The 26,841-nt window shown below is 45.4% G+C and overlaps 1 protein-coding gene across 1 annotated transcript in view; it reads right to left on the bottom strand.

Annotated features, from left to right (window-relative positions):
• Dct (dopachrome tautomerase) overlaps nt 1–26,569 on the bottom strand; it is a 40,565-nt gene extending 13,996 nt beyond the window's left edge. The window contains exons 1-6 of the mRNA XM_034498081.2: nt 25,790–26,569; nt 17,170–17,469; nt 14,854–14,954; nt 14,002–14,168; nt 8,962–9,141; nt 8,129–8,264 (exon numbers count right to left, since the gene is read on the bottom strand). Coding sequence (XP_034353972.1) covers nt 8,129–8,264; nt 8,962–9,141; nt 14,002–14,168; nt 14,854–14,954; nt 17,170–17,469; nt 25,790–26,084 — 1,179 coding nt within the window. The 5' untranslated portion in view covers nt 26,085–26,569. The remainder of the gene's footprint in view (nt 1–8,128; nt 8,265–8,961; nt 9,142–14,001; nt 14,169–14,853; nt 14,955–17,169; nt 17,470–25,789) is intronic.
• Between the last annotated feature and the right edge of the window lie 272 nt (nt 26,570–26,841).

Below are 26,841 nucleotides of genomic sequence, written 5' to 3'. Positions count from 1 at the left end.
GAATCAGTTTTGTATGATTTGCCTAGCCTCAGGATCTCTGCCATTGTCATGCACAGTGGACTGAAGCAGTGCCTGGTTAAAATTTTGATGATAAATCGATACAATATATCACCAACCAACCAGAATAAGGGGAAAGAGATGAGCCTTATTAATGGATATGTGCTGGAATGAAAGAGAACAGAAAAGGAATTGGGAGGGGAGAGAGACGGGGAAGGGAGGGACAAGAAGGGAAGGAGGAGGCAGGAGGTGAGGGAAGGAGGAGGCGGGAGGTGAGGGAAGAAAGGGGTCTATAGTATAGTTTCCATTAGTTGAATGTATAACCTATTTGCTTCTATGTTTATGAAATATACCTAGAGAAAAAATGGTAACAAGTGGCTGAAAGACAGAAACAATGTTTCATTTAGACACTTTTCATTGTGAACCTTATATGTACATTATTAATTTTAAGATTCAAAATTTTAGGGAGGGCTGGAGGTGCAATCAAGTGGCAGAGCATGTGATTAGTATGCTTTAATCCCTAGCACCAAATGAAATTGAAACATTAAGAGACAATGTAACCACTTTATAATTAAGTGAAACAAATAGAAATATGTGTCACTAATATATTATAATTGCTACTATATACAACTTGAAACATGAAAGAAAATTAAGTATAAAAATTGAAATGGGGGCTAAAGAGGTGGCTCAGTGGTTAAGGGTGCTTGTTACTCTCCCAGACGACCTGGCTTCTGTTCCTAGCATTCACAGTGTTCTCAAGCCGCAACTCCAGCCTTCCAGTGCCCTCTTGTGGTCGCCGTGGTCACTGCATGCAGATGGTGCAAATATGAACATGCAGGCGCATACATACACACAAATTATAATTTTAAATTTAAAAACTGAACATGTAATTGTGAGGATTTTTAAGCTTTTTTTTTTAGGCTAGAGAGATAGCTCAGTGGGTAAAGCACTTGCCACACAAGTGTAAGGACCTGAGTTCAGATCTCCAAGTCCACATAAAAAGCCAGGTGCTAATGAGTGAATGCCTGTAATTCTGGAGAGCTTAGAAACAGATTCGTGCCAGAGCTCCAGTGACCAGCCATTTAGCTTAATCAGTGAGCTCCAGACTTTGTGTGGGATGCTGTCTCAAATATTAAGTGGGGAACAGTTGAGACACTTTATATTAATATGAGTACACACACACTCATACACACGCACCCACACTCACATCCACACTATCTTAGTTAGGTCTCTGTTACTGCAGTATGCAGTAAGGAAGGACTATGATCAAAAACAACTTGAGGAGAAACATTGTTTCAGCTCACAGTTGTAGCCCATCACGAAAAGAAGTCCAGAACTCAAGGCAGCAACTAAGGCCGAGCCCACAGAGGAGTGCTGCCTACTAGCTTGCTTCTCCCGGCTTGCTTCCTTCCCTCACTTTGTCTTCCTATATTCCCCAGGACTACCTGCCCAAGGGTGGCTCCACCTCTCACGAGCTGAGCCCTCCTACACCAATCATCGGCTGAGAAAACGCCCCACAGGCCAACCTACAACTCTACCTTGAGAAGACTTTGGTTTTTTTCACTTGAGGTTCCTTCCTCTCAGATGATTCTAATTTATGTCAGGTGACAAAGTGAGTGCGTGTGTGTGTGTGTGTGTGTGTGTGTGTGTGTGTGTGTGTGTGTGTGTGCGTGAGAGAGAGAGAGAGAGAGAGAGAGAGAGAGAAAGAGAGAGAGAGAGAGAGAGCAGGAACAGCGGCAGAGAGAAAGATGGTAAGGCTGGCTTTGGAGGCTTAGCCGGATTAGAGTTATAGTACATTTGGTGGAAAACAAATACATGAGCCAGCAATCATTGTCTAATCAACGCACGGATTTCCCAACCGTCTCAACGTGCTTAGAACGCATCACGTGTACCTTGTAAAAGGATAACTCTGAAGCACAAAGCGATGCCACCTCTCGGCCAGATGACTTGTACCAAGAAGGTGAATGTTAAGAGGACTGGTGAGGCTTTGGAGAAAGGTGAACACTTCCACTGCTGGTTTAGTAAAGCAATGGTGGAAAATGATGGAGTAGGTCCTCAGAATTGAGAAGTGGGACTGTAGAGTGAAAAATTATAAAGGCCATTTTATGAAATATGTGTAGATGTTTCGCCTTAAGAACTCGGAACTGAAAATAAGATTTCAGGCCTTCACATTCCAGGTGAAGGACACTTGCTGGATTACATTCCCCAAGCTTCGCCCAAGGCAGGAAGGCATTCCTGACTACAGATAAAGATGCTACCACACAGGTGGAGCTATAACCCTATAGCCAGAAAAAGTAAAGATAGTAATCTGAAATGGCAGGATAGGACACAATAGCATGGTGAAAACCACATTTTGGAGAAGAATGAGTGTGCAGAGTGATCTCACATGACTCTAGATCATTTGGGCTAGATTCTCTGAAATGTTCCACTGTTCTTGGTTACTCCTCCCTTGGTCTTCCCAGTGCTATGTTCAAAATTTGTAAAACAACCAATCATGTGTAAGCGCGCGAAAATGCAACCATTCATGTGTAAGCGTGCGAAAATGCCTTCCTCCCCCCACCCCATGCTATAAAAGACACTTTAACCCACCACATGGGGCCAAAACCCTGCTCTTGGAGCTAAAGAGCTTGCCGTTTTGACCGCCGGCTCCTCCCCTAATAAACCTCTGCTGATTGCATCCAGGTATGGTTTCTTGTGATTTTTGAGTGGCCGCAATGTCCTAAGACTTGAGGAAGGGTCTCCGGAGTTTGGAGCTCTTCAGGACTATTGTGTGCTCCTGAACTCCACCACAGGGATTAGATCTAGAGGGGGTAGTATGTCAAAGAGCACCTGCAGTTTCTCACCATGCTGTTCACAACAGGAACATGGGGAAATAACTTCCGTGCATAACGGAGGACGTGCCCTTAAACGGTGTTGCAAGGGCTGGGAGTATAGCTCAGTCGGTAGGCTCTATGCCTGTATGTAGCCCTGGATTTAATTCCCCAAGTCACATAAGCTATGTCTTGCAAAACAGCATTAAATTAGATTTAAAAGTGCTATGTGTATATGTACAATGAAAGACTGTTACTTTTGTTTTTAACATAGGGTCTCCGGTAGGCCAGGCTAGCTCTGAAATTCCTATGTAGTCAATGATGGCCTGGAGTTCCTGATCCTCGTGCCTCGAACTCCTGAGTGTTGAGATTACAGGTGTGTAACAACACTCCAGCTTCTGTTAGTTCTTAAAGATAACACCGGTAAGTCTGCAACACACGCACGGGGTGGGATAGACTGGACGCAGAGACAAACACGAGTGGGGTAGGATCTGCTGGGCACAGAGAGACAAACTCCCAGCCCATTTCTAAGATGCTTCTGGGAAAAGTGTCCCAAGGCTCTGGGTAGAATGTCACATTTCTTCACAGCTTCGTTCTCAGCAGTTAACTGTTAAATTTTACAGTGTATTGGTTTTCCCATTTTTCACATGTTCTGGACTATATCTAAATTTACTACAGAAGAGAGCAATGCCTAGCTTCCCTGTGGCCTATCCTCATTTTCCATGATAAATGTGTGGATTTGCTGCAACTCCTAAGAATGATTAGAATTTCAGACATTGCTTCAGAGGTTCTTTTTTCCTCCTTCCTAACATTCTGCCTTCTTCTCTTTCTTGTTATTGCAATCCTACACAATTTTGAAGTTCTATTGCTTGTAGAGATTTTATAAAATAATTTTTAATAAAAGCAGCATGCATCATAGTTGCATAAATTGCCCCACAAATCTGAAAATCCTGAAGCTGTAACTGTCAACTAAAATAGTTTATCCTAAATCTCAGGAAGCAAAACCATTTAAAACTGACTTGGCTTCAACATAAACATCTGTGTAAACAGCCTTAAGTAAGTGTGTGTGTTGAAAACAGTGACAAAATGCTTTTCTCTCCTCCTTTGAGGAAAGGCTCTGGCTTTCTGGTTGCTGTTGTTCTCGTTTTATGTATATAATAATATATTACTACTCCCCAAAACTTTCAATATGGAGATATTAAAAGTAATGAAGACCAAGACAACTATATACCTAATATCCTTGAACTACATGTAAGCTGCAATGTTTTGTTTGGTTTTGTTTTTATTAACAAAGTTACCATGTGGGTTCTCACCTAGGACAGGAAAAGGATATGACTACAGTGATATTCCAGACGCTAAAGTAGAAGGATTATGAGTTCGAGGCCAGCATGGGTGACATAGTCTTAACTCCACTACAAAGTTAAAAATAAGAAAGGAAGAAGGAGAGATTGAGAAGATGGGGAGAGTGTCCTATACTGCAAACAAAGAATGCTGGTCCCTTAGGTTAAGACCCAGCAAAGAAAAAAAAAGAAAGAAAGAAAGAAAGAAAGAAAGAAAGAAAGAGAGAAAGAGAGAAAGAGAGAAAGAGAGAGAGAAAGAAAGAAAAAGAAAAAACATGAGACCATAGTGCTATTTAAATAAGACAAGTTCAGAATGTACCACCTGTGCCCATGTGGCATTTTATTGAGATACCACAATCAGCATTTGTGCGTTAGCAATGGCTGCCTTCATGCTTCAGTAAGGGCTGGGAATACAGCTCAATGTTTGCTGAACATGCACTAGAACTCAGGTTCAGTTCCCAGTACCGATCAGAAAATAAAGCAAGGGAGAGAGGCAGGGGTGGAGAGAGAGCAGCAGAGGAGGTGGAACGGAGAGACAGGAGCTGAATAATTGAGTAGCAGCAGCTGAGGCCCTCGGGCCCCCAAAACCCCAAAATTTTGCTATCTGGCCACTTACAGAAACATGTGACCTGTTCCTGGAGGCTTTAATTGAGTTCATGGGGTTCCTCAGAAAGACAGCAGTCCTACAAAAAAACCGTTTAGTGCCATTGCTATTATTTCCTTTAGAAGCAGAGAAAGATTTGTGTCCTCACCCTCAATCTGTCAGAGAACCTCGTAGTTTCATGGTTCTACTGAAAGGAACCGGAAATACTGACAAGAGAAGCTGTAAAATTGCCCCTCTGAGTAGGGATCCATGCACAAATGTACGGTCGATGCTGGGCTTGAACAAGACCTTCTTAGAGACATAAAGTCTCAGGGAACGAAGACAGGTACCAGAAACCTGGACATGCGCTGATGGCTGAGGCGAAAGCCAAGGAAATGATCTGAACCGTGGAGCCAGAGACCTCGGCAATGCCAGCAGGAGGCAAATGGTATGAGTGGCTGCTGTCACCTCACAGATGAGTCCCACCTGGTCAGAGGCAGGGACCAACAGTCTACACAGCTGACAACCCTGTCAGGTATTATGGCTACTTAGACCTGAGAGAAAAAAACAATTTCTAGAAAGAATGATCATCCATCGCCTCTTTTGAAGGAGATAAAAGTCTAAGTCAAGTTGCCTTGCTTAGCCCCAACTCGATTTGGGTTTGAGTGTCTTCTTATGGCGTCACACAGCCTCCTGGAAGCCCACAAAGACAAACCTGTAGACACTGCAGCTCATGCTCACTTGATGTGCCCACATTCAGAGACGGGACCTGAAAGGACACTGCTAACGTTGGCTGAGGTCTTAAGGGCGGGGCCCTGATGTGATAGGATTAGCGTCCTTCTAGGAAACAGCATAAGAGAGGTTACTCCTTGCCTCTTCCCATCACTGAAGCTCACACAGAGGAGGCCCAGGAAGAAAGCTGACAGAGATTTAATGTGAACCGTCCCCTACAGACTGCTGTTTGAATAACTAGTTCACACCTAGTTGCTCAGGAAGCTTTGCAACATTTGTGGGTGGAGCCTTGCTGGAGGAAGTAGCTCACTGTGGGAGGGCTTTGAGGTTTTATAGCCAGATTCCACTTCCTGTTTACTCGGCTTCCTGCCTGTGGATGTGATGAGACCGGAGCCCTCTCTTTCTGCCGTGATTTCTCCACCACGATCCCCTGTATCCCCTTATACTGTAAGCCAAAATGAACATTCCAACCTTCCTGTTGCTTCTTGTCATGCGCATTGGTCACAGTGATAAGAAAAGCTAATACAGGAACCTTCATCCAGTGCTAAACGTGTTGATCTTACACTGCTGACCCCCTGCCCAGAGCAGTAGCTATTGTTCACACTAACAAGTCAGTAGTGTGTTACTCCAAAAATCTGAGCAAGCGAAGATACATTAATAAAATATAACAAAGAAAAGGAAATTTCTGGAAGAACCTAAATGCAAAATACTATCAAAAATTTAAAGGACAAAGGGAGGCATTTCTTTTTATGATGGGTCCTAAATCATCTACTTGAGGCGCACAGCTTTGAAGAAGGCCAGCAAATAGGCAGTGTGATCTGAGGGCTTCCAAAGCTGACACTTGCTAGAGGTGAGCAGTTGAAAACCGGTATTGCCTGCCATTCTATAAATCTTCTCAGCCAACTTTAATGAGCTGTTCTTCAGAAAGAAAAGCAACCTCAACACCCAGGAGCTGGTCTGGTACTGTCAGCTAGGCCTGGATGCACTCTCTCAGACAACACTGCTCCATAGAACACCAGCAGCAGACAGGGCCCTCTGTGACTCTGATGGATCAGGACCAAACTATTATAACCCTATAGGCATGTCTGAGCACAGACAGAATACCCAGTGTCCTTTGCTGTCTGCTACAAATGACTGCTGCTGATGTACCGATAAGCAATATCTAGTCTGCCTTCCTATGGGCACGAGCTTTCAGTAGCCAATGATAGAATCACCCTTTCTTCCTGACAGGATTGACCTGAAGTGAAACTCCCCTGATTCTCTCTCCACAGAATATCGAGTGGGCACCCACCCAAAGCCTAGCCGTCTTTTCTAATGTCCATTGGCCAGGGCTTTTCCATCCTCCTCATTCTCTCCCTGTAAGGAGTTATAATAACTCAATGTGTTCATCTGTGGGGGAAGGAAACAGGCGCACATGCTCCAAGCCTTCGTTGGATACCTGAACCTCAGTGGATAGCAAACCTCATGTGTGCTATTTGTTTCCTCTATATGCGTACCTATGATGAAGTTTAACTTCTCAACCAGGAATACGTAACAAACTAATAAAATACTGTAATACTAAATACTGTAATGCTATAGTAAAATTGATGTGAATGTGAATTATCAAAACATCTCATATAATATTCATCTTTCCTCTTCTTCCAGACCATGGATGACCACGAGTAACTAAGCCACAGTAAAGGGGTCTATTTTATAGCTGTTCCCAGAGGACCATCTCTAGGTAACAGGCACCATGTTGGGCAGCTGAATATTGTAGCCCCAGATGGCACCATCCCCACTTGAGTTGTCTCAAGAGAAGTCCTTGGTAAACATCTTTAAGAACCAGTGTGGCCTGTGATTTTAAAATGGACAACCCCGTTGCCAAGTATGGTCAAGATATCCTTGTTTTGAAGTAATACTGACATCACATTTCTCAAAGAAATTCATTACCTGTCGTCTCCCTCATGGCTGTCTCCTGTCCTGTCTCTCATGGCTGTCTCCTGTCCCGTCCCTCATGGCTGTCTCCTGTCCCGTCCCTCATGGCTGTCTCCTGTCCCGTCTCTCATGGCTGTCTCCTGTCCCGTCTCTCATGGCTGTCTCCTGTCCCGTCTCTCATGGCTGTCTCCTGTCCCGTCACTCATGGCTGTCTCCTGTCCCGTCCCTCATGGCTGTCTCCTGTCTCATCTCTCATGGCTGTCTCCTGTCCTGGGTTTTGCATCACTACTACGGCTGAGAGCATTTGTGCTTCCCAGCCAGCCAACATCCCCTTTCCTCCTTCTTTCTGTCCACCCAAGCCTTTGTTTCCTACAGGTGACAAACGAGTGTAGTCTGTGTGCAGTGCACACTCTTCAATACTGTTCATTCTCCAAGGAACACCATTTATAGTTATGCTAATTTGTGATATACAGTTTGTTAGATTACCGACAGAATTCTGCTAACTTGCAAACTCCCCTCTGGACTGTAAACTCCTGGTTAAGTCTATCTAAATCCAACCATTCCTAAAGGATTGTTTTATGATCAGGGGCTTCATATGCTACCTACCCATTTGGCTCGTGTGGCTTAAAATCAATGTCTATCAGCAGAGGGGTATTGTTTACAGAGAGAAACATCACCAAAGCTTCCCTGCAAAGCCAATGAATCCAACGTAACATGGAGAAACAGCTTTGTAAGTTCTGAGTCTAACATACCACAAAAACAGGGTCGTTGGCAGCTGAGTGTGGCAAGGCATTTGTTCCGTTCAGGAAGGAATGAGCCAAGTTATGAAGGTTCATGACTTGAGAGTCCAGTGTCCCATCTGCTTTATCAAACCCTTCCAGTGCATTCCTGAGAAAAACCAGAGTGTGGTGACTTCAGTAAAGATTGTCAAAAGTCTCAACATTACCCAGTCATCTTCTCCTCTAAGGTTGGATAAGGATAGGAGAGGCTCTGCCACTAACTGACTAAGGATTCTTTCAAGTCCATTTTTTGTCATAATCTTCTGCAAGGGGAAGGAGCCCAATCAACGCTGCCCCCACCTCCCACCCCCCACCCCCACCTCCCACCAACACACCTGCTGCGTTACATTGTTCTCTATTGTGCACAGTGTAACTCGTTATCTTTATTCTTATTATCTATACACTTGAAAGACAAGGACTATGTTTCTTTCATAATGTTATTGCCAGGGCTTTTTTTTTTAAATCTCTCGGTATATATGACCTGTGTCCAATAAATGAATTTTGAATTCACATAGATTCTTACATTCATATTTCTCAATGAAATAGTCCATCTGCTTGGCTGGAAGACGCTTATTCTTCTAAACACACCCCAGAATTTTCCTTATTCTTCTCTCGTTTCCTTCTCTAGTTCCAACAAATTCTAAACATCTACACCCTGCCACAGTGGTACTTGAAAGAAGATTACCTTGGAAACACAGAAGAAAATGTTCATGACCTGGTTTCAGAGTTTCCTGCCCAGTAAAGACAGGTGTCAGGAAGGGTGGGAAGCACAGCTCCGAGGGGTAGCGGTGGAGACCATTGCCTACCTGAAGCTGAAGGTAGAGTTCTGGAAGAAGGGAGGGCTGTCAAACTTCTGCAGAGACAGACAATCTTGCACGTTTTTTAAGGTTGGCAATTTCTCATTATTTCTGCCTACTTTGTTCCTTCTCAGCAAACCTTCATAGGTCCCATTACACAGTGTAACCCGGCGGTTGTAGTCATCCAAGCTGAGATTTATAAGATTAAAAACAGTATGTCTTAACTTTGTGGATGGTATCATGAGTTTGATCCAAATCCATGAGAATCATGGTCCTTAGTTACTTTACAAGGTCCAAACTAGGTGTTAAAAACGTCACCCTTAAAAATAATCATGGACAGAGACATTTCAAAAAAAAAAAAAAATGTGGCTGCCCAAACGAGAATATGTGAGTAAATGTAATATTAATTATCATTCCATTCGAAAGACAGCAACAGGTTTACAAGCAAGGTGGTGACAACTGTAATTGTAATTGAGCTTGAAAAAATTAAAGGGGTGAAACAGTAGCTTCTATCACATGCCAGATTGAAGGAATGTCTGCATAGAGCCAGCGAAAGCATTTAAGACAACTGGAGACTCGCAGGAAGCCAAAGAAACAGCTATAATTATACAAATAAAATGCAGTAATAAAATATTATGAAAGTCTTAAATACCTTGATTTGATGGTCCTGCATTGAATACATACATGCACATAGTTATCAATATTATATCCCATAATTTGTATAATAAAAATAATATTAGTTCCTATGCTTATTTATGTGAGTGTATGTGCACCTGTGGGGGGGGGGGGGGTGGACCAAAACCTAGGGTTCACGTTTCCTTAGCTAGAAGCCAGCAAGCATCAGCAAGCCTCTTCCTGCTTCTCCTCTTTGAAGCTGGGCTTACAGACCTGCCTGGGATGCCCAGCTTACCCAGTGTGTGCTGGGACGAAACTCTAGTTTCAAGTTCTTGGAACCACCAAGCCTTCTCTCTGCACTGTGAGATAGTAATTATGAAAAGTGCAAAAATAAAAACCATATTAGGAACTGTGTGAAGACAGTTGTAGGCCGCTGGCAGCCTGGAATCTTACCATCAGAGTACTGATGCATTGATGGAGGTGGATCTTAAAGACATTAGTGCAGCGGTTACAGAGAGTGCTGGGAAAGAGTGGGGAGCAGAAAAGGAGGAGAATGTGCAAAGACAGAGGGTGCCAGGCAGGACCCCAACCTCAACAACAAAGGCCTCCCAGGCATCAATTCCCAAAGTGTGTTCCAGTGAGATGGTCTGTGAAATAAGAGTCCCAGAGTCAGACATGTTTGGGTTCCCATAGATGAACAGTAATATATTCATCTTCATCTATGGCGGCTAGAAGACGTTCCAAATACTTTTTAAAAACACACTTTGAACTCAGTATTCTTTAGACTTATATGAACACAGAAACTTCTTCTCATGCCATTTATGAATAGACAAAGGCATGGTACCAGTGGTGCTCTGTGGAACTGAGTGAAGTAGAGCAACGGTATGTAGAACATCCTTCTAGCTGAGGCCTGACTCTGGGTTTGAGGGTGTGTGCAGAACACAGATGTTTCTGTGGCAAGCTCAGACCCCTCAGAATACACATTCACCTCAGGGCAGGTAACACATATCCACCCAGGGCAGGTCCCTCCCCACACACACATCCACCTCAGGGCAGGCCCCTCCCCATACACATCCACCTCAGGGCAGGCCCCTCCCCACACACATTCACCTCAGGGCAGGCCCTTCCCCACACACATCCACCTCAGGGCAGGCCCCTCCCCACACACATTCACCTCAGGGCAGGTAACACACATCCACCCAGGGCAGGTCCCTCCTCCCACACACATCCACCTCAGGGCAGGCCCCTCCACACACACACATCCACCTCAGGGCAGGCCCCTCCCCACACACATTCACCTCAGGGCAGGCCCCTCCCCACACACATTCACCTCAGGGCAGGTAACACACATCCACCCAGGGCAGGTCCCTCCTCACACACACATCCACCTCAGGGCAGGCCCCTCCCCACACACATCCACCTCAGGGCAGGCCCCTCCCCACACACACCTACCTCAGGGCAGGTAACACACATCCACCCAGGGCAGGTCCCTCCCCACACACACATCCACCTCAGGGCAGGCCCCTCCCCACACACATCCACCCAGGGCAGGTCCCTCCCCACACACACATCCACCTCAGGGCAGGCCCCTCCCCACACACATCCACCTCAGGGCAGGCCCCTCCCCACACACATCCACCTCAGGGCAGGCCCCTCCCCACACACACATCCACCTCAGGGCAGGTAACACACATCCACCCAGGGCAGGTCCCTCCTCACACACACATCCACCTCAGGGCAGGCCCCTCCCCACACACATCCACCTCAGGGCAGGCCCCTCCCCACACACACATCCACCTCAGGGCAGGCCCCTCCCCCCACACACCCACCTCAGGGCAGGTAACACACATCCACCCAGGGCAGGTCCCTCCCCACACACACATCCACCTCAGGGCAGGTCCCTCCCCATACACATCCACCTCAGGGCAGGCCCCTCCCCACACACCCCCTCCCCACACACATTCACCTCAGGGCAGGCCCCTCCCCACACACATTCACCTCAGGGCAGGTAACACACATCCACCCAGGGCAGGTCCCTCCCCACACACACATCCACCTCAGGGCAGGCCCCTCCCCACACACACATCCACCTCAGGGCAGGCCCCTCCCCCCACACACCCACCTCAGGGCAGGTAACACACATCCACCCAGGGCAGGTCCCTCCCCACACACACATCCACCTCAGGGCAGGTCCCTCCCCATACACATCCACCTCAGGGCAGGCCCCTCCCCACACACCCCCTCCCCACACACATTCACCTCAGGGCAGGCCCCTCCCCACACACATTCACCTCAGGGCAGGTAACACACATCCACCCAGGGCAGGTCCCTCCTCACACACACATCCACCTCAGGGCAGGCCCCTCCCCACACACATCCACCTCAGGGCAGGCCCCTCCCCACACACACATCCACCTCAGGGCAGGCCCCTCCCCACACACACCCACCTCAGGGCAGGTAACACACATCCACCCAGGGCAGGTCCCTCCCCACACACACATCCACCTCAGGGCAGGTCCCTCCCCATACACATCCACCTCAGGGCAGGCCCCTCCCCACACACCCCCTCCCCACACACATTCACCTCAGGGCAGGCCCCTCCCCACACACATTCACCTCAGGGCAGGTAACACACATCCACCCAGGGCAGGTCCCTCCTCACACACACATCCACCTCAGGGCAGGCCCCTCCCCACACACATCCACCTCAGGGCAGGCCCCTCCCCACACACACATCCACCTCAGGGCAGGCCCCTCCCCACACACACATCCACCTCAGGGCAGGCCCCTCCCCACACACACCCACCTCAGGGCAGGTAACACACATCCACCCAGGGCAGGTCCCTCCCCCCACACACACATCCACCTCAGGGCAGGCCCCTCCACACACACATCCACCCAGGGCAGGTCCCTCCCCATACACATCCACCTCAGGGCAGGCCCCTCCCCACATACCCCCTCCCCACACACATCCACCTCAGGGCAGGCCCCTCCCCACACACACATCCACCTCAGGGCAGGCCCCTCCCCACACACGTCCACCTCAGGGCAGGCCCCTCCCCACACACACATCCACCTCAGGGCAGGCCCCTCCCCACACACTTTCACCTCAGGGCAGGCCCCTCAGACCAATTATGTGCCTAGAACCAGTGCTGGCCAGGGAGTCAGGCCCTGATGTCGCTGAATGATGTGGGATAAGAGAGCAGAGTACAACTTAAAACATGGGAATTTGGAGAGAAAAAAAATAAATGAAGGAAGGCAGAGAAACCTCTTAGGGAATCCTTTTCTGAGGCACAATTGTTTCCCCTTATCCACAATTTTGTTTTCTGTGGTTAGTTCCCTGCAGTCAACTGGTCTAAAATATTCCAGCAGTGTGCTGAGAAACGGAAGCACTTTGAAAGAAGAGAGACGACGCTCACATAGGTCTTTTTCAGAACACTATTATAATTGTTCCTTTTATTATTAGTTATTGTTGTTGATTTCTTCCTGTGTCTAGTTCATAAATTCAGTTTTGTCATAAGTAGGAAAAGTCAGAGTGGTTATGCTTTGGTGCTATCTGAGGTGTCGGGTACTCCTAGGTATCCTGGAATAGACCTTCAAAAGCCAGATGGGATTACTGAACTGGACTTACACAGAGAAACAAGTCCCAAGACACTTTGAAGAGAGAATTCTTCAAGGACTCTGGGTCACTTATTTCCTCATGTGGCCTTCAGGGATTGACAGCTATTGTTGAGCCTCCTATATCCAAGGCCTGTGCTGTGTCCCAGACAACTCCTCGGGAGCCTGTGATCCAGATCCACCACTTTCCTTCCAGAGGTTTCTCTAGAGTGCTGTGTGATGCTCCCACACCTAGGACCTGCCACCTATCCATACCCTTCCTGCCTTCTCCCACATCGAGCCAGAGTCTGCACCTCTTTCTGTCTCAGAAGCATCAGCTCCACGCCCTTGAGGACTTGTCCCGACTCTCTTCTTGGCTTCACACACACACACACACACACACACACACACACACACACACACAACTATTATAGAACTTCTCAGACTGCTTGGTAATTTATTTACCACAAATTGATCTTTGTAAATGCAGAACAGCTGGATCTTATTCAGCCGTGTGTTCCCAGCAGCACTGCATCGCCAAGGATAGGCTTGCTGCTCAGCAAATGTCGGCCAAGTGCTAGAACCACTCCAGGTTGTGAGACGGTGTTTTTGGTCTCAAAATGAAACCCAAGTACACTCAACTCAAAATTAGGATTTCTACATATCTACTTTTTAATTTTAGAGATTTAATGTTTAAATTCCTACCTCCCACAGAAAAACTGCCTTCAGAAACATGTAAACATAACTCAGTGTTCCACAGAAAAAGAAACGTAAAGAAACATGGTGTCTATCACCCAGGACTAAGGGAAAGCAGTCTCGGGAGTTACATTGCATTACCTGTCACACACAATCTCCCAGGTAGAGAATCTTGAGTTCTGACTAATCAGGGTTGGGTCATCTTGTCTTGCTGCTCCAAACAGTTCATCTGTGCACACATCACACTCATCCTTCCCAGTTGCAAAGTTCCAATAGGGCAAAGCAAAGGACTCGTTGCCAATAAGTCTCTAAAAGCAAAGGAAGGTGCCATCAACTTTATGTGTGTGTTGAATGCTACTCAAAAGCATGGAGGTAAAGACTGGCCTTATTCTTGGCCAAATTCATAGCAAAACTCCAAATACCAATTAGATTGACAAAGAAACATCAATATATAAAAATATGTTTGTATATATTCACACAAATATGTAAGTCTCACATATGCATTTGTGCACATGTATAAATAAGCACAATGTAATTGTTCTGCTTTAATATGGAGGAAATCCTACTGTTTGCAGCAATGTGCCACAATGTGCACCAATGTGCCACAATGTGCACCAATGTAGATGGACCTAGAGGACATTGGGCTAAGTGAAATAAACCAGATTCTAAAAATTGTTCCATAAGCTTACTCATATGTAACATCTAAAAAAAAGAAAGAATATCAATGCATAGAACGTGAAGGAATTTGAAAGATGCAAATGTCTAGAGATCAAATGTACAAGAGGAGGGCAAAGGTATCCATACTGGGTCATCACACACAGGTAATTTGTCGAGAGAAACTTTAGATATTCAACACAGAGGGAAAGAAAAACATTGAGAGTATTGATTTTTTTTCACTAGTTATCACTGAAATGAGTGTATCAAACATTCCAACATCATATACTCCTTAAATTCGGATCCTTTTAAGATACTGAGCACATGGCTTTGACCAACCTGGAGCTCTCTTTCCAGCCACAACAAATGGTACCTGTGCCATGTGACAAAGGCAGGTCCTTGGTGGGAGAAATCAATGGCCTTATAGGGACGTCCTGGACCTAAAACAGTTGGGACATAGAGATCAGACAACAGAATACTTAGGAAGTTAAACTTTATCAGAGGAATGTCTGCATCCAAAAGGCCCACAGTGTCTTAGTTTAAAAACCATGTATCTATTTTAAAAGTAACAATAAAAATAATAACAGAGTTTCAAAAACAGCACTTTCACCAAGTCGTCACTTTCATTCCTCAAACATTCGATTTTTAGCAGAGAGCTGGGAAACTCAAGTCAATTTCAGCAGTCAGGGTCCTGTTACATATTTTAATTTTTACACAACAATGCATCACAATAAAATGCTGTCTAAAAGTGTCAATCCCTAAGACCTAAATGAAATGCATTTTAAAGATTTTCTGACTTTAAGATTGAATAAATTTATAACAGGAGAGATTACTTAATAATATAGCAACTTCAACCACACTTGGTGCTAATGCAGCCTTTATACATCCTAAAAGAACTTTCTGAGAATGCTGCCTCACCCATCAATCAGTTAGAACCACCAGCTGACAAGCACGGTCACTGAGACCAGAAGAGAAAAAAATATGCTGGAACCAATTTAGCTGGCCACTGGAACTGCCAATTCCAGTGAAGCGCTTTGGGCAATTTAACGCCCTTCTTGCTGCTTGCTCCATCCGTCTTCTGCCTTTCATAGCAGCTTTTGATGGTTATGCAGAAACCTGAGCTCACTTTAGTTCTTTCAAAGTACCTGTAATAACTTCAGAGAACTGAACAGACATGAATATAAATTTAGTTCCTAGATGGGACCAGAAACTACAGTTTTCCTTTCCTCTTGAGAAGCTATCTTCTCATAAAGCAAAAACTCCTCAGAGTAATGACAGAAAAACGATAAAGGCTTTTAGCCTCATCTACAGATAAAGGAAGATGGATGCTTCCCCGTGAGGCAGGTTTTAACAACACTCACACTAAAAGCAGAGCTTCTATCACTGCTGCTGGCCACACAGCCTTTCTAAAAACATGGGGGTTTTTTTGACTAAAGAAAAGTTTCAAGTTTTCTACACAAAACGAAGAGATGGACTCCTAAGGCTGTGGACTGATGACAGACACGTGAAAGAGTGAGGTGCGGAGAAAGAGCTACACCAACCCCAGGGCGCTCAATGAGTTTGTTCACCTGGCCCAGGGAGGGGACCTAGAAGTAGGGACAGCAGCAGAAATAGCCAAGAGTACAGACTGTTATGAAAAGAATCTAGAATGGACTCAGTGTCTCCTAGAGCAAACCAAAGGCTTCCCCTCAGTCCATGGGTAACTGGGGACAAAGCTGCTTGATTGATGAAGTGTCTGACCATCTACTTCCTGTGCTATATCCCACCTAGTTCTCACGTTTTAGGTTCTGGGAGAGTCCTCGATATTTCACAAGCATCATTTCCTTATTATTGTGGAGGCGGGAAACGTGCACCCCACAGCACGTGTTGGGGTCAAAGGCCATCTTCACGGAATCTGAGAAGCCTCCCAGCATTTTGGAATTGTGTTGTCAAGGAAACGTTTAAGAGGAGCCATAGCAACATAGAGTTCTTCTTGCTTAGCCATGTGGGTGACTATGCCTATGTTGGATGCTTTAAAAAGTGGTGAAATGAGCCTATGCTCGTGGCCAGCAGGAAAATAAAGACACGTGCCGGGTAAGCTGGACACCTGAGTTTGATCCACGAAACCCACATCAGAGTGGAAGGGGAGAACAGTGATCAGAAGAAGTCACGTGCCCTACAAAGAAGCAACCTCAAGTGAACTTCCAACTGAAGGTCTAAAGACGTGTGAGCTTAAGGGGTCCCTGTATCTCTAGTGCAGATTCTGCAATTCAGGACAAGGAGATGCTGTGTTCCTTGGGATATGTTCAGTTAATCCTCTACTTTGAAGAAAAGGCCAGAGCCACCTTTCAAGCCAAAGTTGATTTTTTCCCCCCTGGAATCAGAGGAATTTTCTTCCACTTTGCTCAGGCCTTTGAGGATTAAGTTTCACAGAGAGCTAGGATTAGACTCTGGACCAGGAATATAAACTGGAGAGGTTTAAAGTAACTGCAGAACAGAAAAAAATGGCCCCTTTTGAGCTACAGGCGGTGTTTGGTAATTCTGCCAGACCTACAAGTAACCTTGCTTGAGGTTGCTCCCCTGTTAATTAACTTGTATCAAATGACTTCCCATCCCATCCCCCCACCCAGTCACACGCCTCTAATGATGTGTGTTAAGCCAATGGGGAAAACCCACCTAATAATGTGTCTCGAACAGAATAATAATGTAGCCACACAAAAAAGTCATACACGCTGCAGTTGGCAATCTGGGGCTGGGTTCCGTTGGGTCCAAGCAGCCCCAGCCAGTGCTGCGTGGTGATCACGTAGTCTGGGTGAATACTCTTCTTCGCCAGGTCTAAGGCGCTCAAAAACTGCTTCCTCTCCTGGGCAGTCAGGGAGTGGATATTCCGCCTTAGGATGGGAGGCTTCTTCTGATTACAGTCGGGGCCGGTCCAGCCAAACTTGCAGCCTCCACAATTATAACCAGCAAAGTTTCCTGATTTAAAAAAAAAGGGGGGGGGGGGGTTGGAGGAGATAAGAAATGAGTATGAAGTTATATACTTTGAAAGAAAATTCTCAGCTGGAACTCCAGGTAGAATGGAAAAGAACAGGTGGTTATAAGGGGGAACGAGGGGACCTGACGCATAGGAGAAGACCATGCATGACAGGACACGGAGAGAAAGCACCTGGTAGGGCACGGGGCCTCTGAGAACCCAGGCCCCACGCTGCTACCTTGCTCTTGAGCTTGCAGCCTCTACTACTACATGAAAATCATTTTTTTTTTTTTATTGTTAAAGCAGAAGAGGAAGGAAGAACTGGGAGAAAGAGGAAGGGGGGAAATAAGGACTAAGAAGAAAAGGAGGAGGGAGACAAAGATGAAGAGGAGGAGGGGGAAGAGGGGGAGGGGCAGAGGAGGAGGAGGCTTAGTCCCCAGAACTTCAGCACGTGTCTAGTTTTGGAAATCATGTTTGAACATGGCAATTAAGGTAAAGTAAGGGCACGGGACCAGCAGCCCCTAGCCCCATATGATTGTACTGTATGCAAAGGGAAGACAACATAAAAACACAGCAACCAACAGGAAGCCGAGGGGAGAGGTCTCAGAAGGCAGGAGCCCTGCTAATACCTCCAGCACCAGCAGAAAAGCATTTCTGTTCCTTCTGTCTCTGTCTGAAATGGTTTGTTGCAGTGGCCCTAGCAAAGGAACGCTTCTGCTCTTGGGCGTCCAAGAGCTATCTCTTCTAACGTCCTCGGCATACCCTAACCTGGTCTGATCTTGCTAAGCTCCGCTGTCTATGCCAGCCCACACTACTTGGCTGGCACAGACTGATCCGCTGACTTAATGAACTATCCCAGCACTCAGTAGGCACAGACAGGTGGGTCTCTGTGAGACTGAGGCCAGCCTGATTAACGTCATGAGTTCCGGGATGAGACACAGCCCAGGGCTACATAGTGTGACCCTGTCTGGAAAATAATAATTAATAATAATAATAATAATAATAATAATAATAATAATAAAAACAATGACAAACACGATGACTTGCAGAATTTGGATGGTATCTAACTTTGAAAATGCTGGTTCATTTCACAAAGGAGACAGCATTAAGACAAAAATCGATGTTGTCTGGCAAATCATAAAAGTGAATTAACTGCCGTGATATGGAGAAGTGCAAATCCTTTACAATTTTCTGTCTGCAACAAAGCACCTCTGCTTCCCCACCCGAAAAGGACAAGAACTAGAGAGCGAGCTCTGAAATGGCCGTGAGCCTAAATTCTTTCCCTTGCCTCTGCACTCAACCTGTGGGTTTACTGCTTTGGGCATAAGCAACAGCTCATTCCTCAGGTACGTTTGAGAGGGAAAGTTTAGCTGTCGTTCCCACAAGAAGATAAGAGTCTTATCGCCGGAAGATTAGAGGGCTGACTCCAAGTATTGAATGCAGAGTTAGCAGCTCCTGCTCAGCCTCTGCCTCCACCTCATGGCCCTCAGAACTATTACTGTCTCTTTCCTGTGCCTGGAACACTTTTCCTTGTCTTCCAGCATCCTTCTCTGCATGAGCTACCTACCCCTGCTGTTAAGTTCAAGGCAAATTGTCTTTATACCATGTTTTGGCGGAGCTGGTTGAGGGTATGGAACCCAGTGCTTCAGGACCGAGCTGCATCCCCAGCCTGGGACCCAGAAGGTCAGAACCACCACTGTTCCCTCCGCCACTTGGAATCCCACTTATTTTATTTACGTATAGTCATCAAGGAGGCGTGGCTCAGCCGTGCAGCACCTGTGTTCCATGTCCAGCATCATCAGGACAAAAAGAGAAAGAAAGAAAATACCCACTACCCACTGGAGTAGCTTTTACACAAATAGCTTTTTTTTTTTTTTTTTTTTTTTGAGAAATGATCAAATAAAATCTTATGTCTGAAGAAGACTTACTACTCAATCGAGCACACAGTCAAATTTGCAGCTGTTTTAAAAGTCTCTGCTCAGAAAGCAGATACTCATCTCTTCAGTGGGAAAGAACCCAAGACCAGTGAGAAGCAGGATGCTGGCAATGGTGGGCAGAGAGGCATGCACACAAGAAAAGAATGTGAGTGCTTTTTGCTCACTCCGTCTGTGTGTGTGTGTGTGTGTGTGTTTATTCTCATGTCCATATGTATGAGTCTCTGTGGGTTTGTGTGTGCATGTGTGCATATGTGCACGCTAGAAGTCATCAAGTATCTTCTATCTCTCTCCACTATATTTTTGAAACCATCACACTGAGTCTGGACTCACCAATTCAGCTAAACTGCCTGTCTGGAACCAACCTGCCTCTGCCTTTGCAGCACTTGAGTCCCAAGTGCACATGGAGAGGTGGGGAGACGGTTTATAGACCAAGAACACTGCTGCTCCTGAAGAGGAACCAAGTGCAATTCCAAGCATGCACGCAGCAGCTCACAACTGTAGGCAACAAGTTCCAGGGGGTCTGATACTCTCTTCTGCCCCACAATGGACACAGTATGCATGCAGGCAAACACTCATACACAACATAAAAATAAATAAATAGATTTTAAGTAATAAAGGGTTTTTTTGTTGTTGTTTTGGCTTTTTGGTTTGGTTTGGTTTGGTGTGGTGTGGTTTGGTTTGGTTTGGTTTGGTTTGGTGTGGTGTGGTGTGGTGTGGTGTGGTGTGGTGTGGTTTGGTTTGGTGTGGTGTGGTGTGGTGTGGTGTGGTTTGGTTTGGTGTGGTTTGATTTGGTTTGGTTTGGTTTGGTTGTTTCTTACAGGGGAGACCAGAGGAAAATGGAAGGCATTGTGGCAGGTTGTCTGAAGTGACTGTCTAGCTCATCTTGCTTGATGGATCTTAATGAAAGACCTTCATCTACAATGACCCAAGTGATAGGCACCAGGGTCAAAACTTAAAAGTTTTAATACTTTGAAGTTGATAGTTGGCTTTATGTTATCTTAAATAAATCACTCTATCCTGTAAAGTCAATAAAGTCATAAAACAAGGTCAGTGGATTCTATCCTCTCACTAATGCTTCCTACAGATATTAAAATTATTAAAAAGTAATAAAATAACAATAAAAATCTATTTTGTTTTGTTTTTGTTTGTTTTGTTTTTAGGACACTATGAGCCTGGCCCTCTGTGGCTTGCTGGGGATCATGGTTGCATGTCAAAGGCTTTACCAGCTGAGCCATCTCCTCAACCCTTTCTATTTAATTTTTCTATAGACTAAAAACACTCCTAAAATCATTTTTAAATAGTAAGACAGAACACTTAAATTTTCTAGCAGTAACTTTAATACACTCTTACATTAAAAGTCATGAAGTATTTCTGACTCTTGAGGTCCCTGATGTAGAACTTGAGGTATTCACAGCTTGTGATCATCTCTATACCACACTGCTTGCCAGGATTCTTCTGGCTGATGGAAACACTATCATCAATAACTTGCTTCCTTGTTTATTTATGTAGTAAATAACTTGCTGAACATCTATAACCTAATTACAGTGAAAACTAAACAGGGGGTGTGAAAACTAAACAAGAGGTTCATAGATGGAAGGGGGTACACAGGAAATCTCTGTACTCGTGACATAATTATTATCTGAACTTAAAATTGTTTTTTAAACTACTCTCTCCTGTGGAAAGCAAACGGGAAAATTTGAGGTCTTCTGAAGGTAGGGTACATAAGATAAAAATGCATTATTCACAAGTATAAAGTTGCCAAAGAATAAATAAAAGATATTCTATTCTAAAAAGTAGTTTTAAAAATGAATTTTACTATGCTTTCCTCTGATTCACAGCCTTTTGTATTTTCAGTTGTCACTGCAGATGGCTTTGAGCTCAACCTCTCTGAGCTTACCACATCAAAATAAGAGTTCAGTTTTACAGAGTTTTTGTGGAAAGTAAGTGGGCTGTTATAGAGCCCAGAGAATGGTGCCAGGGCTCAACAAGCTCCAAGCCAAGTGTTGCTGTTGATAGTCTCAAAAATCCTGCTTTTCAAATGGCAGAGCAAGGACTTATCCTCGGCTATTGCTACTGCGAACCCTTGAACATCAGGCCCCTTGCCCCCTCTCCACATGTCATGGGCTCAACGCACTTAGTATGGATAAATGTCATGTGAGTGAGTGATAGGGAAAGACTGGAAACTGGAGGGAGGAGGTGTGTATTAGACATTGGGGATACAGACAAATGAGGTACCACTGGGGAGTAGAGGGGATGGGGACAGGGGCATATGAGGCAGCAGCACACCTGGAGCTGCAGAAAAGTCGAAACAGAAAGAAACAAAGTGTTATTGGATGTCAAAAGACAAAACAAACATTCTCGACTCTGGTGAAGACCCACGCTGCTTCACAACACCCATGAGAATAGACGGAATGAAAGCAGGAGTGCGTGTGGTGCATACACACATGCATACACACACATGCACGCACGCACGCGCACACACACACACACACACACACACACACAGTACTCACCAGAAAATACTTGCTATATATCCTTGATAATTCGGAAGTTTACTCAGTTAAAAAATTCCTTCTCTACATACACACAAGGTCCCTCCTATTTTTAGCTTACAGACCTGGCTTAAACAGTGTAACAAAATACTGAAAACGACTAGCACAATGCAACATGCTCTGTATCTCTTTCAATTCCCGGGTTGTATCTTGCACCAGCTTAATATGAGTTAGTCTTCTTTGCACATCAGTGGTAAGAAATTCAACTGGAACACAATTTTAAAAGATTATATTTGTTGCTGTGGGAAACAGGGGAAGGAGGGATGGGATGGTTGCAATCTATCTCACATTGAGTGGAATCATCTTGAAGCAAAAGTTAAACTTAAAACGTCAAGAACCCCTCCTGACTTAAAACCAGGATGGGGAGAAAGAAAACTCTACACACCACAAGTCCCTGCATGCGCTCCAAGGCTTAAACTCAAAACGCTATTAGACTAACTAAGCTTAACGACCACCGATTAGTGAGTTTACAAGGAACACTAAATAGCCTATTCCTTTTAATTAGAGATTCTATTATTTTAATAACAATACTTTATGCCCACACAGGTTCTTTCATCTGCAGAGCTCAAAAAGATTTTACAAGTGTGGTTTCATCATTATCCCCATTTCAGAGATTGGAAAATGAGGCACTTAGTCACTTGTACAAACAAGAAGTTCCCAGCCAACTGTTCAAAAACTATTTAGTGCCCAAGGATTTCAAAAAAGCCCAAAGATACAGCTGCAAGCGGCATCTGCTCATAAATGCTAACTGTCAGGTGAGGCTCAGAACAAAATGGCCAATGCCAAAATCTCCTGAAGCATGGCTCTCTCTGATGAATATACTCAACACTTTTTTTCCCAATTTACCCCAACCCATTATAGAGAAATCCTCTATAGAAAACTGAGACAGCAAATTTGCTATAGTTTTTTAGTTTTCCTTCATGAGGCTAAGGCTTCTCTCTCCAGCCTGTAGTAGAACATGGTGCCATTATTTTCTCAAGGAATCAACCAATGCAAAGATCACCAGCATTCTGCCGGCCAAACACTAATTTCCATCTCTGCCCTAGAAACTTCAGGTTGGCCAGGAGTGTCCCAGGTACTCCATTTGCAAATGCTTTAGACAGCTCCCAGAGCCAACAGCCTTTGGGATGTTCAAAGTCTGGTATAAATTGCATGTTGTACCTGAGAACTACAAAGACACTGCTCAAGAAAGGTGAAGCACTTGCTCTTTAAAAGGGGAAATAGAAGAACACTTGTCTGTCTTTGAAACAGTTGGCACATCACCAAATAATGGCAACTATGTACACAAAGCAACTTTCCAAACAAAGCAACTTGTGTCTCAAGACTCGGAGAGGAGAAAGGGTGGAAGGAGACTGAGGATGTAGCTCAGTGGTAGAATGTCTGCTAATGTGCATAAGCTCTGAGTTCAAATCCCAGCGTTTAAAAAAAAAAAAAGTAAGTTGAAAAAGGAGGAGGGGAGGTGGTGGCATCATTACCTACCTCTTACAACCTGCAGATGAAACTGAAAGGCATTGTCCTCGGTGAAATAAGTCCCCACTGTACAACAATGTCTGGTTCATCCTCAGTGAGGCATCTAAAGTAGTCAGCTAACCAGAGAGTACGAGAGCACGGTGGTTACCAGAAGGATGGCAGAGGAGGAAATGGAAAGGCACCACTTTGAATGACTATGGAGTCACAGTGGCAGATGGTGATATCCACTCTATAGCATGGCATTGTACACTTAGGAGTGTGCTACCAAGCAGAAGCTCATGTGAAGTGTTCTTGAAAAACAAAAAGGCAAAAACACATGAGAACTTGGAGGTAGTGGACTCGTCCATTTCCTTGATTGTTATGAGAGGAATAGGACTGTGATGCCTAAAATTTATTATTGTATATATTGATCGTGTAGAAATCATCCTTAAAGCTAGATAAAAGGAGTAATCTATCAAACTAAGCTTGAACAACACATGTTTCACACCCTTAACACACGAGTGTATGCAGTGCAGAATGACCAGTGGTCACGAGTGAGTCGGAAGCAAATAAATCATAGAAAGGAGGTGAACCACAAGCAGGAGGATGGACCCTTGAGGGTAGTCATGGCTGATTGGTGGCTGGAGATGCAGGCTGAGCCTTGAGGGAGGAAGATCTGCTTCGAGGAATTGGCCTCTGGAAAAGTAATGTTTGTATCTAAAACTTGTGGATCTATTCCACTCCCGACCTATTCCCTATTTCATTCCTAAAGTAGGTCAGGTTGACACACGTTTCTGTCCCTCCTTGAAGAATATCCAAAATACTTCTTTAACAAAGAGACGTAGCAAACACGCCTTCGAGTCTGCTGTGTCCTGTGGTTCCCACGTTCACTTCTTAAAAGCAAATGTGCTTTCACTCTCCAAGTGAGAACTATAAAGATGAGGTAGGATGAGTTAACTGTCTCATCCACCTACTACAGCATTCTTCCCTAGGACTCTAAAACACAGATGCCCAGCTTCTGAAAAACACAGCATTTTGCCATCTATTGACCTGGAGATAACTCCCATAGCTGGCTCTGAAGGTGTGAGACAAAGATTGCCCTTGTTAGTGTGGCTCCCAATACCTCAAGTGTGAAATCCAATGCCCCCCATGGGGCTGAAAACCATGACCAATGGCTAGTGAAACAAATGCTTTAATGCCTCAGGAAAAAGATGGATAATCCATATTCAACAAACTATCATAACTTCTGTCACAATATCCAGAGCTGAATTAGACCTGACAATTCCTTTAAATCATATAATTTATCATTACAAGGGCTAGAATGTAGTTCAGTGCTGGAGCGCTTGCCTGGCGTGCACAATGTTCTGGGTTCGATCTCTCAGTACTTCTAACACAACAGTACCTATACTATAACAAAATGATAAAAAAAAAAATGATAAGGGCAGAAGGTTTGGACTTCCAACAGCTTTCCTCTGGGATAGTGTTTCTGACCCTGACATAGCTGGAGTGCCCGAACTCCCCTGTGCGTCAGCAGCACATAGGAAAGCAGAAATTAGCCAGAAGGGAAAACCTCGTGCAGCTGACCACTGAGGAACAACGTCCTCGGGCTGCTGCTTGCTGGATTTTTATTTTTCAGATGACCTGCCAGACCCTGAGTGGTTATTACAGTTGCGCATGGTTTCTGGAAACCAGAAGAAATGGGATAGAGGAGGACTTAAGAACCCCAGGAAAGCAGAGAAAAATGGAGAGTTCATAGAAATAGTATTGGGAGAGACCCTGGTTGTAAAGGAAGGCCGGTGAGCAGGTCTGATATTGCCCACTTGGAGTTTAGACAATGCTAGAAAGAAGCCACTGGTCCCTAATAACACCTCTCTGAGGAAATTTCTTTGGTCCATTTCAATTCTGGCAAAGTTACGGTCCAGTCCTGGCTTGAACAAGGCAGATGGGCTCTGCCTGCGGTCTATTCAAATCCTGAGAAATGCTGAGAGCAGCTCTACAGCACCTGCCTCCTCTGCGCCTGCCCGATGCCAAGCCGCACCCAGCGCCTCAGCAAGTGCGAACCCATTGCAGGAGAGGCCCCGATCCATCTTGAAAGGACTTGTTCTAGTTTCAAAGCCGGCTCCCGATCTCTGTAGCCTCCCTTCCCAACAAACAAGCCAAAGGTATGTTGGCATGTGTCCAGAAATTCAGGCGTGGCCCACGCAATGTTGATTTAGTTTTCATAAGTACATGTACAGGGCGTGAAACATGTAAGCAATCTATCGGCCTTACTGAGTGAATAGACTTGCCAGCCGAAGCAGCTAGCCTAACAATTTGTCACCAGTGTTGTCTCTCCACCAAGCTCAAATGTAGAGTGACAGCTGGGTCTGCCCAAGGGCCCTCACCTGTGCATTTGCATGTCCGGTTGAAGAATTTTCTTGGCCATTGCTCACGGTCATCCTGGTTTCGAAGGACGTAAGGGCCACTCCAGGGCCTGGTGTCTGTCTGTACCTCTGCACACTGCCCCCGGCCCTCTAGAAATCCACAGATGTTAGTTGCCTCGGGGCCCAGAGGCGGGCAGCATTCTTTGTTCAGGATGCCATCCAAGGTCATGCAGACCCGGGGAAACTGAGCCCGTGCTCCGAGCAGAATTCCACAGGCCAAGCAACCCAGCAGAAGCCCCCATCGCACAAGGCCCATGCCTTCTTAATTGGGAGGCCTGGCCCCGCTGGCTTCCCACCTGATTTCTGTCTGGCTTTCCTCCTTGTCTCCCACTCTTGAGTTCTGGGGCCTTCACTCACTCAAATCTCTTCTTTCTTTTCTCCTTGGTTTGTTCTAGCGCGCCCCTCTCCTCTCTCAAAATTCCCACCTAAATCACAGAGCCTACACGTGTGCACATGTGTACATGCACATGCAATTTTATGTGACTCAAACAACTAGCACGAATTTAATTTCATCAGAGGCTCCTCTAACAGTAAGTTTAATGAGGGGAGCGCTTCTCGCCAGTCTTCCTTGTTAAATCAGGCTCTGTCTAATTGAGTTAATTTACAGAGTGCTCCCGCCATACCCCTTATTATGCTGCTGTTTCTAAGCCTCCTCCTTCTCTCCCTAGCCCTTGACCTTAATTGCCTTGAACTCAGTTCAAAAGCCAAGCACCGTGTTGCCTTTATTCTCTCTGGCTCCCCAAGTCACAGGGCCCTGGTGAGGCGTGGGGGAAGGGCTGGGAGAAGCCATCATTAAGGGGATTATAACTAGAGAAATCCTCTTTGTTAGCACATGACCCTAAGTGCACAATGAAGCTGATAGTGTCTGGCTTTGTGTCAGGAGGGCAAAATCAGCCTCTTTATTGGGCTCGTGTGTCCCAGCCAAGCTTGTGACCTCAGACTTCCCAGTGCGTCAATAGATAACAACAAGCATTCCATCAAAGGCCCTTTACAGACCTGTGCGTTGCTAAGTG

This window comes from Arvicanthis niloticus, chromosome 3, assembly GCF_011762505.2.
Source record: "Arvicanthis niloticus isolate mArvNil1 chromosome 3, mArvNil1.pat.X, whole genome shotgun sequence".
Lineage (NCBI taxonomy): Eukaryota > Metazoa > Chordata > Mammalia > Rodentia > Muridae > Arvicanthis > Arvicanthis niloticus.
The sequence above is the reverse complement of the archived record's forward strand: the minus strand, read 5'-3'. Positions and strand labels throughout refer to the sequence as shown.